Raw genomic sequence first — 15,799 nt, forward strand, 5'->3', positions numbered from 1 at the left:
CACTAACATCCTTCTCTGAGTACGGTGACCAGTATTGCACACACTCCCCCAGATGTAGTGTCACCGATGCCCTGTTTAACTGAAAGCATAACCCCCCTACTTTGACCTTCAATTCCCCTCTCAATAAACACAATGTTGTATTAGTTTTGCTGATTACTTGCTGTAGCTGCAAGCTAACTTTCTGTGATTCATGCACTAGGACACCCAGATTCCATTGCATCTCAGAATCTGCAACCTCTCACCATTTCGATAATACGCTTTTATTTTATTCTTTCAGTTGAAATGGACAATTTCACGTTTTCGCCACATGATACTCCAATTGCCAGATCTTTAGCCACTCATTTCACCTGTTTTCCTTTAAGGGCTCCTTATCTCCTCTCCACAACTCACTTTCCGACTTATCTTTGTGTCATCAGCGAATTTAGCTACCACATTTTTGATACCTTCATCTGAGTCATTCCTATAAATTGAAGAGTTGAGGCCCCAGTACTAATCCTGGTGGGACACCAATTGTCAGCTTGAAAAAGACCCATTCCTTCCTGTTAGCCAGCCATTCATCTTTTCAGGTCAATATATTGCCCCCATATCATGAGCTTTTATTTTCCACATTAACCTTTGATATGGCTCATTATCAAATGCCTTCTGGAAATCTAAAATACATCCACTGGTTCCCCATTATCTACAAGTTACTTTTCAAAGAACTCCAAACACAAATTAGTTAAACATGATTTCTCTTTGACAGAATATCATGTTAGCGCTGCCTGATTACCTTGAACTTATCTAAGTGTCCTGTTATCATGTCTTTAATAGTAGTTTCTGACATTTTCCTTATGACAGATGTTAAGCTGAGTGGCCTATAGCTTTCTGATTTCTGTCTCCCTTCCTCTGAAAAGGATTAGCTTCAGGGTTCAGATTAGGAAATAACTAGTGACGTTGGAAAATTAAAATCAATGTTAGATGAAAGTCAACATGTTAAATATTTAATCAGCTTCCTTAAGCCTCCCTAACGTCTAATGGCAAACTGTAATAGGAACAAGAGTAGGCCACTCAGCCCTTCCAAGTCCCATCATGTTCAGCTGCTTTACCAGTCACCTTTCTTCCATCAAAAGTTTAGAAGTGGGGATATTCACTGATGATTACATAATATCGTTTTCAGCTGTTCAGATACTAAAGCAGTCCATGCGGATGCAGCAAGACTTGGACTCTATTCGGGTCTGAGTTGAGAAATTAAGTAACATATACAATGAGTTACTCATCATCTGAGTCCCAATAATAACCTTTACAACTTCATTCAAATGAATGAAAAGGACTAGAAAGACATGTAGGTGAGCTCACACAGACGAGGAGAACATAGGAAATTAATAGTGATTGGAAGGATTATTGAAAAGGCAGAAAACTTTGGGCATGTGGCAATCATTCAAAACAAAGTTTACTAAACCAGTATGTTTATTGACCTAATTTAACCTTTTTTTGTGAATTCAACTTATGCTATAAACATTGCATCCACAAATCTTCAACAAACAAAAGAAACTGAATTTGGAGGGGTGCACCAACTTTGCAGTACCTGTAACGGATAACCACAGCGTTGGCACTGGTAACAGAAAATAAAAACTACACTGGCTTCTTGAAGAAGAAACCATGGTGATGGGCTCTGGTAACGAGAAAACACATCATTGGTAATAGTTCCAGACTAAAGGCTTTTCCCCCCTCTTATAGGTCGAAAGGTGCCTCTCACCCACCCATCAGGAACTTACTGCCATAGTTGTTTGTCCATGCTGAGAAGCTTTATTCTGCACATTGGTAGACTATCCAGCTGCAACTACCTTTCTCACTTGAACGTAACTGTTCTCTTTGTACAAGGGAGCTTTCCATAAGATTGGAAAGCAGGCAGCAAAGTGCTGGCCGCTCCATTCTCAACCTCTCCCCTCGCCTGAGGCATGCTGACCCTTGAGTTAAACCTCTGCCTTTCTCTAATAAGAGATAGGCCTCAGCTAGAAGTACTGAGGGGAAGACCTCAAAGTGCTTTGCTTAGGAATGTGCTGTGTGTACATTGAAGATGTTTTGGTGTATAACTGTTGCAGGTCAGAGGAGAATTGAGAAATGTTTTCACTTGGAGTCTAGCGTTCACTGCCTGAAAGAGTGCTTGAGTAAGAAATTCACAAACGTTATAAGCAGCATTTAGATAGCCACCTGTGTTGGTGTGGGCTGAAAAATGTCAGAACAGGTTTTTGTTGACTGGCACAGAAACATTGGGCTGAATGGCTCACTTCTATGCTGTAAGTGCCTGAGAGTTTAATGAGGGGTTAACTAGGGTGGATGGTGTTGGGGAAACTGACCTATTTGACGACTGAAAGCTATGGTTCTGGACTGAGGTTGGTCCGAGCACTCCACTTTCTGAAGGAGCTCGATGCAGAATCAGCAAGGATGTGGTTGAGTGGAACAGTACCCAAGTCAACTGTCCAGCTCAGTAACTCACAGTTACGGAAAGGCAGATTAAGCTTCGCTTAGCACGATATTGCCAATTTTTGATGCAGCTACACATATCGGACCACAACACAGCTGCAAAGCCTGCTGCTAAAAGTAACCCATTGCAAACAGCCAGCTAAGACTGAACCAACAGGAGTGTACCAGAACCATTCATATACCTACTTTCACAATCACAGGATGTCCCAAAATGCTTCACGGACAATAGATTCTTTCTTGTTCTGATGTAGTTATTAAAAGATAGTTACAGCAGAATAGTCTGTTAATATGCACAATAAAGATTCTCACTGCAGACAAATCATTTTAGTCAGTATTATTTTCCATCCGTGTGCAAAATGGGATGTGTGTACCAATGTTGGTAAGTCTGGATGTCTTCAACAGTACAAACAATAAACATATGTATATCTATAAACCCACAGAAATAATCTGTACAGCTACTCACTTGTCAACTAGGCAACTCACCACCATATTCTCAAAGGTGATTGGGGATAAGAACATAACAAAAGGAGCAGGATTCGGCAATTTAGCTCCTTAAGCCTGCTCCATCATTCAACTAGATTGTGGTTAATCTTCAACATCGACTTTCTTCATTATTCCCATATCTGCTCGGTGGCTCCTGGCACGTCCCAGCCTCCTCTCTTGGCAGTTCATGACAAGTCCCAGGCCTGGTGTCTCAGCAGCTCATGGCAATGTCTCAGCTCAGCATGCTAGTGGATCCTGTATCTGCAGTAGTGACGAGAACAAACAGCTGAGATCTCCCAGAGAGCAATAAGTGGAGGACTCGTCAAAGACCGTTGAACCTTTAGCTTATTCCTTTATGTTTCTAGTCTAAACTATGAAAGACTTTAATGTAAATTTCTTTTCCTATTTTATGAAATAATGATTAACTTTTTAACTGTCATTTCTTACTACTTTGTATGTAAAATGGTGCCATGTGTAGCGACATTATATACTTTGCACTGTACTTACGTACACATGACAAAATCTAAAAACAAACTATACCCCTGGATTGTTTGTTAATATGTAGAACCAAATATTGTTAGCAAATGACCCAGAAACACCCACATCATACAAATAAAGAAAGGGTTCATGAAAGGTGTCACATAAATACAGAATTTTTTCATAAAAGGATTACAGCACAGAGGATGCCATTCAGTCTGTCAGATAATGATCTAATTCCCTTTTGAAAGAGACAAACAAATTTGTCTGCCACACACACTGGCAATGCAATCCAAATCTGAATCACTCAGGAGCACAAAAAACATTTCCCTTTTTTAAACTACTGGTTCTATGTCAGTCACCTTATGGTCCTCTGGCTCCCTTGTGCTGATAGGTACAGTTCCTTTTAATTTCATTCTGAACATCTCTATCGAATTGTCTCCGAATGTATTCTCCAAGAATACGAGCTCCAGTTTCTCAATGTAATTGAAGACCTTCCTCCCAGGAACCATTCCTTTCATCCTTTCTGCACTGTCTCCCACACTGATATCTAATTTGCAGTAGATCAGGATTTCTACAGGTTACGGCATTGAGAGAAATCACCTTATTGCACTGCATGGCTAGCCTTCCACCTTTGGATATTGAGCATTGGGATTAATTGTTAAAAGATTTCCAAGTATCTGCGATGCAGAAGAAAGGGCAATATTGCTGAATAATGCCTTTGTCCCACTTACAACTGGGCTATTGCCTCTCCAGGGTATTATCACTGGACTGTTGATACAGAGACCCAGGTTCTAATCTCACCACAGCACATGGTAGAAGTTGAATTAAATAAAATATCTGGAATTAAGAGTTTAATGATGACCACAAATCCATTGTCGATTGTTGGAAAAACCCATCTAGTTCACCAATTTCCTTTAGGGAAGGAAACTGCCATCCTTACCTGGTCTGGCCTACATGTGACTCCAGACCCAAGCAATGTGGTTGACTCTTAACTGCCCTCAGGGCAATTATGGATGGGCAATAAATACTGCCTGGCCAGTGATGCCCTCATCCTATGAATGAATAAAAAATACCCAGTCCCTAAAACAGAACAAATAAAAGCACAATAGGAAGAGAAAATGTCTCACCTGACCACACTTATTTAAGAGTCTGTTATCAGGCATAAGAGATCATGAGTAAATAAAGTTAGTGCTTGGTAGCAGCCATTTGATTCTGTATTGCAATGCCTGAGAAAGCTGCAACAATATGAAAGAAATAAATTCACCTGGGTTTTATTTCACCTGCACAGAGCTTGAAGTTGTTACTCTTTTCATATGCAGCTATTTGCTTTTGTGGAAGAAACTGTTAAGCTGAACTTATGACAAATTGCTTGACTGGTAAAACATTGCAAATTAGGAGCAGCCAGAAAAGTCCCAACACTGTTAGCACCAAAGATATCTGATCTCAGCCACTGCAGTTACATGGGCAATATAACTACACTCATGGATTAGGGACAAGGACAACAAACCAAAGTCCCCAACTGTGATTGGTAAAGAAATAGGATTAGGCTGACCTAAACATTCCTGAATCCTGAGCCTCCATCACTTTTATTTACTTCAAACACACCACCCCTCTCCTCACAGGCCAACCCACCGCTAGGGTATTTTCCATGGTCTCTCTCCCCCCACCCACAGCCCTGTCACTTTGAAGCATCTCACTGTTCGAAGCTCATTCATGCAACAAGAGGGAACTTTGGTCAGGATAATGGGGAAAACTTCCCTGCTTTTCTTCAAAATAAGAGCTGTTGGATCTTTAATGTCACCTTTAAGGGAAATTAGATCACAGTTTGATCTTGTCCAAAATAAGACACTTCCAAAAGTGCAATTCTTCCTTTCTGCCTTTGAGCTTCACTTGGAATGTATGCTCAAGTCTGTAGGTGGGGAGGTGAACGCAGGATGTCTGTGACTCTGTAAAGTGAGGGAGTTTATTTGGGTGGTCTCTGTGGACATTGGCATGTCTCTTACAAAACAGAGATGTCAATCCTCGAACACTGAAGCCCAACATACAGTGTCATCAGACACCTGGCCAAGTGCCTGAATGATGCCATCCCATATCATCACTCAGAATTTAAGTATGTTTGGAACCAAATGGCTTTCTTTGTGAGAGACATAAATAGGAGTAGATCCTGTAAGCCTGCTCCACCATTTAATATTATCATGTCTCATCATAGAACTCAACACCATGTTCCTGCTTTCTCCCTTCTGCCCTAAGAACTATATCTAATTTCTGCCTGAAAACATTGCGTTGGCTTTAACCACTTTCCATGGCAGAGAATCCCACTTACTAGGTAAAGAAATTTCTCTTCATCCCAGTCCTAAATGGCCTACCCCATATCCATGGGCTGTGACACCTGATTCTGGTTTCCTTCTTGCATTTATCAGCGTGGAGCTAGAGGAACACAGCAGGCCAGGCAATGTCAGAGGAGCAGGAAAGTTGATGTTTCAGGTCAGGACCCTTCTTCAGAAGATTCTGATGAAGGGTCTCGACCCGAAACGGTGATTTTCCTGCTTCTTTGATGCTGCCTGACCTGCTGTGTTCCTCCAACCCCACACTGTGTTGACTCTGACTCCAGCATCTGCAGTTCTTGCTATCTCTTCTTGCATTTATTCTGTATTGTCCTGTTATTAGTTTCTATGAGACCCTCTCTCATTCTTCTAAACAACCGGTGAATATAATCCTAACCAATCCAGTCTCTTTTCACGCATCAGTCCTGCCATCCTAGAAGTCAGTTTGATAAATCTTTGTAGCAGTCCCTCTGTGGCCAGAACATCCACCCTCAAATAAGGAGACCAGAACTGCACACAATACTCCAGGTGTGGTCTCACCAAGGCCCTGTGCAATTGCAGCAAGACTTCCCTGCTCCTGTACTTGAAGCCTCTTGCTATGAAGGCCAACATACCATTTGCCTTCTTCACTGCCTGATGCACCAGCAATGCTTACCTTGCAGTGACTGATGTACGACGACAGCCAGGTCTCACTGCACCTCCCCGTTTCCTAATCTATCACCATTCAGATAATTATCTGCCTTCCTATTAAACAAACTGTTAATTCAGATACACTTGCATCAAGATAATATTCTGAATCAGTGTAAGGATTGCAAAGATGGAGATTGAACACTCATTTAAATATAAGTTATGTTTATTGTTGCATGTATTACAGCAGAGTAGGTTATAGGTTAAAAACAAAATGAGCACTGTTTCCAATGTGTGTAATTTCAAAGCACTGTAAAATGGAAAATAAATTTCACCCTATATCAAGGCTCCAATAGCTTCATGATTCAAAGAATTCTATAAAACCTTTCCCCCCTCATATTCATGGCATCACCAGCTGATTAGCCTTTGATAAAATCAGAACTTCACACATTTAAGAAGGTCTTTCGAAGCGAATAACATGCATTATCCAAACACATACAGATCTCCCAACTCTTCCCAGATCCTTACAATCTTTTCTCACTTAAACCGTTCTTTACTCGAATCTCTAGATTAGACTTTTACCAAAAATGCCGTCATGTTTATCCGGTCAGATATATCTTGATGTAAAATCCATCAATCTTTAGAGGTGGCAAATGACACAACAGTCAACTCACAGGTTTAGCTTGGTTTTAGGAAGATGATCCGCAAATTTGTGCCACCCATAAAAAGCATGAAAGAGTTGACATGTCTGCATGGAAATGGGGTAAAGCAATCTCTAGTGGGATCGCTCATGGAGAATACAAATTTGAGAAGAAAACCATGCATGAACTATGTGCTTTAAACCCCTCAAACAAGTCAATAAATTGACTTCTAGTATAATAATCACTTCAGACCCAGTTTACCTTAGCTACTTACATATATATAGCACCTTGAATGTGGACATAGATCCCAAGGCACTTCGCAGGAGCAAGAAAAGTGAATGTTGAGCTAAAGGAGTAGTTACTGTATTATGAGGATGGGAGTTACTCTAGATACTCCATTTGTCAACCTAGGGTGAGTTAGAATGCGGTTTTATTTTTTGGAGCAGGGCAGGGGAACTGGACCTTGTCAACACTGACGAGTACAAGTCAGCAATATCATCACTGACAGTTTGCCGTGAAAAATGGCAAAGTGGTGGCACAGAAGACCTTGTGTGAAGGAAACAGTGAAATGGTATGGAAAAAATACAATCAATTCAATAAAAACTTGCACCTCAGAATGCTCTGAAACACTTCACAGCCAATGGAGTGCAAACAGTTTCCACACTGTAGAGTAGAGATTCTATTCTATTGTTGTAATGTCAGAAATCTAGCAGCCAAAGCAGCAATGTGATAACTGTCAGGACATCAAATATTTGTTGAAGGAGCAAATATTGACCTGGATACCAGGGACATCTTGGTTCTTCAAAACAGGGCCAGAAGATCTTTTTATTCCATTTTTACAGGGACAGATTAGTAGCTCTCCTGACAACAGACAGAACCTTGGTTTAAGCTCAATGAATGACACACTGCTGTCAATGCAGTACTCCCTCTATTCAGAATAAAGCACCATGTGCTAATGTCTTCAGGGTGGGAGCTGAACCCACCCAGCTTCTGAACCGGGGAAGACTGAAAGCTTGGATCTTTTTTGGAGTGTGCTGCGTAGGGGAATGAGAAAGCTAAGGGAGGTGTGGGGATCTGTAACTCTGGAGTCCTGGGAAGGAAGAGAAAAAAGGAATGAATATAATTAAAGTGAGAGTGCAGGGAGATGACTCTAACTAAAAGTGAAAACGCTGCAGAAGCTCAATAGGTGTGGTAACATCTGTGGAGAATGAAACAGAGTTAATGTTAAGTTCAATATCACTTCATCACAACAGGAACAAGAGTAATATTGGACTCAAAGCATTAACTCTGTTTTACTCTCCACAGATGCTGCCAGACCTGTTGTGTTTCTCCAGTATTTTCTCTTTTTACTTCAGATTTCCAGCATCTGCAGTAATTTGCTTTTATTTGAGAAGATTCTAATGTTCTGTTCACAAGGCTGAACCAATCAAAGCAGTATTATTAAATGTGAATGAAAAGTTTGTGTATGACAGACAGATATTGCTGGATTTATTGTCTAGCTTATAGCTGGACTTCCTAATACTGAAGGAAGAAAACTGATTAAATAAAATTCCCCAATGATGTAAGATTTGGTATAAACTCATGTAAATCATAGAGTGCCAGATATGATACATTTCCTATACTGAGATAGCAATTCTTGGTTTGGATTTTTACATTTAACACAGATTAGAAGGGGTAGTGGTGGTGTCAAGGATTCTGTTGTAGCCTCATGACATGGTCAGGTTTAGAGGCAATGGCCTCTCCAAGATCCTACACTTGTCAACATACACTTGTCTGCTCAAGAGCAGCCACTTGGATAAGGTAACATGAGGGAAGGTGAGGAGAAACTGCCCGTTCCTGTGATACCTTCACAATCCCCTAGCCCCTCCGCAATGCCCCTGCACAAAGCAGAACCTTCAGTAGCAAGGCTGAGAACACAGAGAAAAGAAACAAAAGGGACAAAGTAGTAATCCATAGGTTGCGCCACATTAAGAACAGAAAAGTTGAACAGTACGGCCTGTTTAACCAAACGTTCAGTCTTCACTGGAACTGAATTCCTCAAAGTCAGACAAGCCGACCACTTCGGGAAGCATGTAGGCACGGCGGCAGGCACGCTCTGAATGTTTCCGGGGAGTCGGACTCCCCCAGTCCTCCACCAGTTGTCTCGGGAGGGTCAGGACACAGCAGGACATGCCAGAATTGGCGCACTCAATATCCGGAGCTTGCTCCCAGCAGTGTTCCGCCACGTTGTATATATGGACGTAGTCAGTGCGTGTGTAACGGTCGTGTGACCTCCCGCCCAGGATGTAGATTCTGTCATCCAAGACAGCAATGCCTGGCTCTCCATGACCAAAGGGCATTTCGGAAACCGTTGACCACTGGTCTCGCTCAGGGCTGTAACAGGAAACCTTCAAAGACACAACAGGAAGAAAAGCATTGGAAGGGTGGTAGCAGTGTGAACAAGCAGGGCACAAACTAATAGCGTAACACTTCACAGACCACGACAACTGATACAAATGCAATTTCAAAGCAGCAATCGTGCCTTGTTTCCAAGAATGGCTGCTGGTTTGAGCCAGGCTAACTGGCAGCCTCAACAAAGCCAAAAGTGAGTGTTGTCAGCAAGGGGCACAATTCATTCAGCAGCAAGAACTTGAATTTATATAGTGCCTTTAATACAGTCAAATGCCACAAGGCGCTTCACAGGAATGTTATCAAACAAAATTTGCAGAGTATTATGACAGGTTGTAAAAAGGGTAAGTTTTAAGGTAAGAGAGGGTGTAGAGTGATGGACAAACTTAGTGAGGGAATTTGTGTTTAGGACCTCTGCAGTTAAAAATGCAACTGCCAATAGGTAAGCATTTAAAATGAAGAATGTACAAGAGGGCAGAAGTCTTGTAAAACAGGTGGCTTTTGTCATCCGTGACATCTTCCAGAGGGCTGAGACATCACCATTTTGAACGTCTCTCTGCCAACAGCTCTCAGATTCACATTGTGAATCCCAGCCATTCTAACCTTGCACATCAAGCTGATTAGATGACGAGGAGGTAGAAGCCCAAAAGCAGAAACATCCCACCTTGCTCAAAGCTTACCTGCACGACGTCCTGCCTGTATCCATTGGCATTGTTGCTGCCACCGAGTAGGTAAAGCTGGCCTCGAACTGCAGCCATTCCATGCCAAGCCCGTTCCACAGGGGCACTGGCCTTCATTTCCCACTGGTTTGCCTCTGGATCGTAGCAGTTCAGCTCCTTCAAGTAACTTCTGCCACTTCTTCCACAGGCTACGTATATCTTCCCTGCATGCACTGCTCCTGCATGAGCATAAACCTAATCAAATCCAGAGGGATATCAAACCATTATGCAAGATTATTGATCCTTCAACAGATTAGCACAGGAGCATTCAGAATACAAATCTCACAAGGAAAAAAAACAATTCATCACTAGTCAGTACTCGCTGTAGCTTCCCATACTTTCCTAGTCTCCCTCTCTTTAACTCCCTGGACAACTAACACCACAATCTCCGTTCTCTGACTAAACTCCCGTGTAACAGGTTACCAATAGATTTGTTGTTCTTCAAAGTTTTAACCTTTGCAAAATATTGCAAGGTGACATCCGCCTATGCAAATCCAGAGAAATCCACAAACTAAATGAAGGAAACAACATGCATTTTCTTAAAATACTAAAATAATTTGAGTCAGGTAAGTCACCTATTGCATTAACAGTTTCCGTTTTTGAGCAATTATAATATTTGTAAATAAATAAATTGGTTTTAATCCTGGACAATATTTGAGGGCAATCAGAGTGTTAACAGCAAAAGGGCCATGAACCAACTATTCACAACGAACCAGCTTGTATGTTTAGATGTGTATCGTACATCAAATGTCTGACCATTGAACAGAATATGATCAAATGAGACTGCTTAACATCAGAATCACACCAGACATCGAAGGTTCTTGTGGTGCAATGGTATCCCTACCTCTGAGTCAGAACTCCCACCGTAACACATCAGAACTAACTGATTAAGATAACTAAAATTATTCATCTATCTGATTAGCTGCCATGGTCCTGTGTACCATTCTGGACACTGCTTCAATCAACCAAGGGGTTAAGGAGGAACTTCATGAAGGATCAAGCCCTTTCATAACCTTCAGAGAATCAATCAGACCTTTCTGAAAAGGACCATGAGATTTTGAACTTTTTTTTATTTTGAATTTGGAAGTTTGAGAATTTTGTTTAGGTGGTGTATTACATCACAGCTTCTTAATGTGTTTTTCTATTTTAGTGTAATTGTTTTGTTAGTAAATAAATCCTATATTAGTTTTAACCTGAAAGTATTAACTTGCAGTGTGACGGTTACCATATTTCACAGGGGAATGTGGCAACCATACTGTCTTCATGACAGAATACAATAAGGTGGCAATTTAGGGAAGAGGTGATGGTATTGTGGTAATGCCCCTGAGCTGGTAATCTAAGGGCCCAGGCTAATGTTTTGGGGATGGGAGCTTAAATCCCATCACCAATGGAATTTAGATGAATAAATCTGGGAGTATAAAAATGTTGGTCTCAGTACACTAATTGTTGTACAAACCTGTATTGTTCACTAATGCCCTTTAGGGAAAGAAATCTGCTAGTCTTATCCAGTCTGACTTACATATGATTCCAGACCATTCATTGGGGATTATGCAAGCAGGCTGTTGGTCGTGGCTAACCCATCACAAGATGAACCAATTGGAAGTTTGAAGATTATTGATTAATTTATTGTCACATATACTGAAGTACAGTGAAAAGCTTTGTTTACAGGCAGATCATAGTGAGCAAAGGATGTACAGATCAAAAAGACTTAGAAGCATACAGGTTACATTGCACAGGGCATGGGCAAGGTGAGATCAATGTTAGCAAGATCAGCGTTATTTGAGGCTAGAGAGTCCATTCATCGGTCTAACAATGGCTGGGAAAAAGCTGAACCTGTTTGTGCGTGTGTTCAGGTTTCTGTATCTTCTGCCTGACGGAAGAGGTTGTAGGAGATCATTACCGGGGTGCGATGGGTCTTTGATGTTGGCCGCCTTTCCACGGCAGCAAGCCGTGTAAATGGAGTCCATAGATGGGGAGTTGGCTTCCGTGATGGTCTGGGCTGTGCACACCACCTTCTGCAGTTTCTTACGGTCCTGGGCAGAGCAGTTGCCATACTAAGCCGTTATGCACCTGGACAGTTTGCTTTCAATGGTGCATCTGTAGAAGTTGGTGAGGGACCTTATGGACATGCCAAATTTCCTGAGCCGCCTGAGGAAGAAGAGGCATTGTTGTGCCTTATTGACTGTAACATCTACGTGGGAAGTCTATGACTGGTCATTGGTTATCGTCACTCCGAGGAGCTTGATGCTCTTCACTCTCACAACCTCAATTCCATTGATGTAGATGGGGGCGTGTTCTCCTCCTTCCTTTATGAAGTCGATGATCAGTTCTTTAGTTATGCTGACGTTGAGAGACCGGTTGTTTTCATTGCACCACGTCATCAAACCCTCTATCCCCCTTCTGTATTCTGACTTGTCATTAGATATCCATCCCACATAGTGGTGTCATCAGTGAACTTGTAGATGGCGTTAATTTGGAATTTGGCGACATAGTCATTGGTGTACAGGGGGTACAATAGGGGGCTGACGATGCATCCTTGGGGTGGGGGAAGCTCCAGTGTTGAGTGTTATTGGGGAGGAGATGCAGTTACCTATCCTCATTGTTTGCAGCCAATGGGTCAGAAAGCTAAGGATCCAGTTGCAGAGGTCGGAGCCGAGACCAAGGTCACACCGTTTTAAGATCAGTCAGGAGGGGATAATGGTGTTGAAGGCAGAACTGTGGTCAATAAGCAGAAGTCTGACGCAGGTGGCTTTGTTGTCCAGATGTTCCAGGGATGAGTGCAGGGCGAGGGACATGGCATCTTCTGTGGACCTGTTACGTCGGAAGGCAAACTGTAGGGGATCGAGGCAGATTGGGAGGCTGGAGTTGATGTGGGCCATGACCAGCCTCTCTAAGCACTTCATGGTTACTGAGGTCAGAGTTATTGGGTGGTAGTCATTAAGGCACATTGCATGTGTTTTCTTGGGTACGGGGAGGATGGTGGTCTTCTTGAAGCAGGTGGGGACTTTGGCTTGTAGGAGGGAGAGGTTGAAGATGTCGGTGAATACCTCCACCAGCTGGCTTGCACAGGATCTGAGTGTTTGGCCAGGGACACCGTCCAGGCCCATCACTTTCCTTGGGTTGACTCCCAGGAAAACCGATCCGACGTCTGCACCATTGACGGAGGGAACAGATGTGTCCGGGGCTGTGGGGATGGGCATCACCGCGCCACTGGCATTCTGCTCAAACTGAGCATAGAAAGCATTGAGCATGTCAGGGAGGGATGTGTCATTGTCTGATATCTCACACGGTTTCATTTTGTGTCCTGTAATGTTGTTTAGGCCTTGCAATAGACAGCGGGAATCTGTTTGGTCAGTTTGGGCCTCAAACTTGGTCTGGTTCTGCCTCTTGGCCTTCCTGATAGATTTACAGGAGGTCATATCTGGATTTTCTGTCTTGGTCTGTGTGGTCTGACTTGAATGCTGCACATCTGGTCTTCAGTAGGGAGTGGGTTTCCTGGTTCATCCAAGGTTTCCGGTTGGGAAACACTCGGATTTGGTTTACCGTCCCCCACACGTTTGTTAATGAAGTCCGTGATGGAGGTGGCGTATTCATCTAAGTTTTCCGCTGAAGACTGGAACATGATCCAGCCCACCGAGTCCAGGCAGTCCCAGAGACGGTCTTCAACATGGTGCTCAGTTACGAGTGGTGTACCACAAGGATCTGTTCTGGGTTCTCTTCTGTTTGTGATTTTTGTAAATGATTTGGATGTAGGAGTGGAAGGGTGGATTAGTAAGTTCGTGGACGATACGAAGGTGGGTCGAGTTGTGGATAGTCCAGAGGGCTGTTCTAGGTTTCAAAGGGACATTGACAGGATGCAGAGCTGGGCTGAGAAGTAACAGATGGAGTTTAACCCTGAAAAGTGTGAGGTGATTCATTTTGGAAGGACAAACTTGAAAGCAGAATACAGGGTTAACAGAAAGATTCTTGGCAGTGTGGAGGAGCAGAGGGATCTTGGGGTTCATGTCCACAGTTCCTTGAAAGCTGCCACCCAGGTGGATAGAGTTGCTAAGAAGGTGTATGGTCTGTTAGCTTTCATTAGTAGAGGGATTGAGTTCAAGAGCCGTGAAGTTATGCTCCAGCTATACAAAACCCTGGTTCGGCCATATCTGGAGTATTGTGTTCAGTGAGTGGAGGTAGATATAGGGGAGATGTCAGAGGTAGGTTCTTTACTCAGAGAGTGGTCGGGGTGTGGAATGCATTGCCGGAGAGGGTAGTGGAGTCGGCCTCATTCGGGGCATTTAAGCAGCTATTAGATAGGCATATGGATGATAGTATAATGTAGGGGTGGAGGATAGACAGACCTTAGGTTTAGGGTAAAAGTTCGGCACAACATCGTGGGCCGAAGGGCCTGTAGTGTGCTGTACTGTTCTACGTTCTATGTTCCACAGCCTCGCACCGGCACCGTACTGTTTTGTGAAGGAGTCTCCCTTTTCAGCTCCTGCTTGTAAGCTGCGAGGAGGAACACAGCGCTGTGATCGGATTTTCCTAAGTGTGGGCGGGGGATTGGGTGGTGGGCGTCTTTGATGGTTGTGTAGCAGTGGTCCAGAATATTCCATCCTCTGGTGGGGCAGGAGATGTGTTGGTGCTATTTTGGCAGCACCCTCTTGAGATTGGCTTGGTGAAGTCACCGGCCATAAGAAGAGGGCCTCGGGGAATTTTGTCTCTAGTGTGTTTGTGGCGGTGTAAATCTGATCCACATGGGGTGGTATGTAGACTGCTATCAGGGCGGTGGAAGTGAACTCTCATGGTAGATAGCAGGAAGGCATTTTGCTGTAAGGTGTTCTAGGTCTGGGGAGCAATGGCTTGCCAGGATCACTACGTCCGAGCACCAGGAAGTGTTGATCAGGAAGCATACACCACCATCCTTCGCCTTACCCGAGAATGCTAAGGATTACCCTGAGGATTACCAAGCTACAAATACAGTGGCTATGCTCAGGTGAGTCTTTGTTTATCTTAGGGTCTTCTGATATTATGAGAAGAGAAAGTGGTCCACAGAGAGTCCACAGCTTCTGTCACCTCAGTGCATCAGCTCTATTCTAAGAGCTGAAATGGGAAGTGGAGCTTCTTTACATAGAACATAGAACATTACAGCGCAGTACAGGCCCTTCGGCCCTCGATGTTGCGCCGACCTGTGAAACCAATCTGAAGCCCATCTAACCTAAACTATTCCATTATCATCCATATGTTTATCCAATGACCATTTAAATGCCCTTAAAGTGGGCGAGTCTACTATTTTTGCAGGCAGGGCATTCCACGCCCTTACTACTCTCTGAGTAAAGAACCTACCTCTGACATCTGTCCTATATCTATCACCCCTCAACTTAAAGCTATGTCCCCTCGTGCTAGCCATCACCATCCGAGGAAAAAGGCTCCCACTGTCCACCCTATCTAATCCTCTGATCATCTTGTATGTCTCTATCAAGTCACCTCTTAACCTTCTTCTCTCTAACGAAAACAGCCTCAAAACCCTCAGCCTTTCCTCATAAGACCTTCCCTCCATACCAGGCAACATCCTGGTAAATCTCCTCTGCACCCTTTCCAATGCTTCCACATCCTTCCTATAATGCGGTGACCAGAACTGTACGCAATACTCCAAGTGCGGCCGCACCAGAGTTTTGTACAGCTGCAACAT

The 15,799-nt window shown here is 43.2% G+C and overlaps 1 protein-coding gene across 1 annotated transcript in view; it reads right to left on the reverse strand.

Moving 5' to 3' along the window:
- Window positions 1-6,585: 6,585 nt before the first annotated feature.
- Window positions 6,586-15,799, reverse strand: part of LOC109915875 (kelch-like family member 22) — a 50,887-nt gene continuing 41,673 nt past the window's right edge. Inside the window, exons 6-7 of the mRNA XM_048611687.1 lie at window positions 10,087-10,320; window positions 6,586-9,405 (exon numbers count right to left, since the gene is read on the reverse strand). Of these exons, the coding sequence (XP_048467644.1) occupies window positions 9,031-9,405; window positions 10,087-10,320 (609 nt within the window). The 3' untranslated portion in view covers window positions 6,586-9,030. The remainder of the gene's footprint in view (window positions 9,406-10,086; window positions 10,321-15,799) is intronic.

This window comes from Rhincodon typus, chromosome 24, assembly GCF_021869965.1.
Source record: "Rhincodon typus isolate 14 chromosome 24, sRhiTyp1.1, whole genome shotgun sequence".
Classification (NCBI taxonomy): Eukaryota; Metazoa; Chordata; class Chondrichthyes; order Orectolobiformes; family Rhincodontidae; genus Rhincodon; species Rhincodon typus.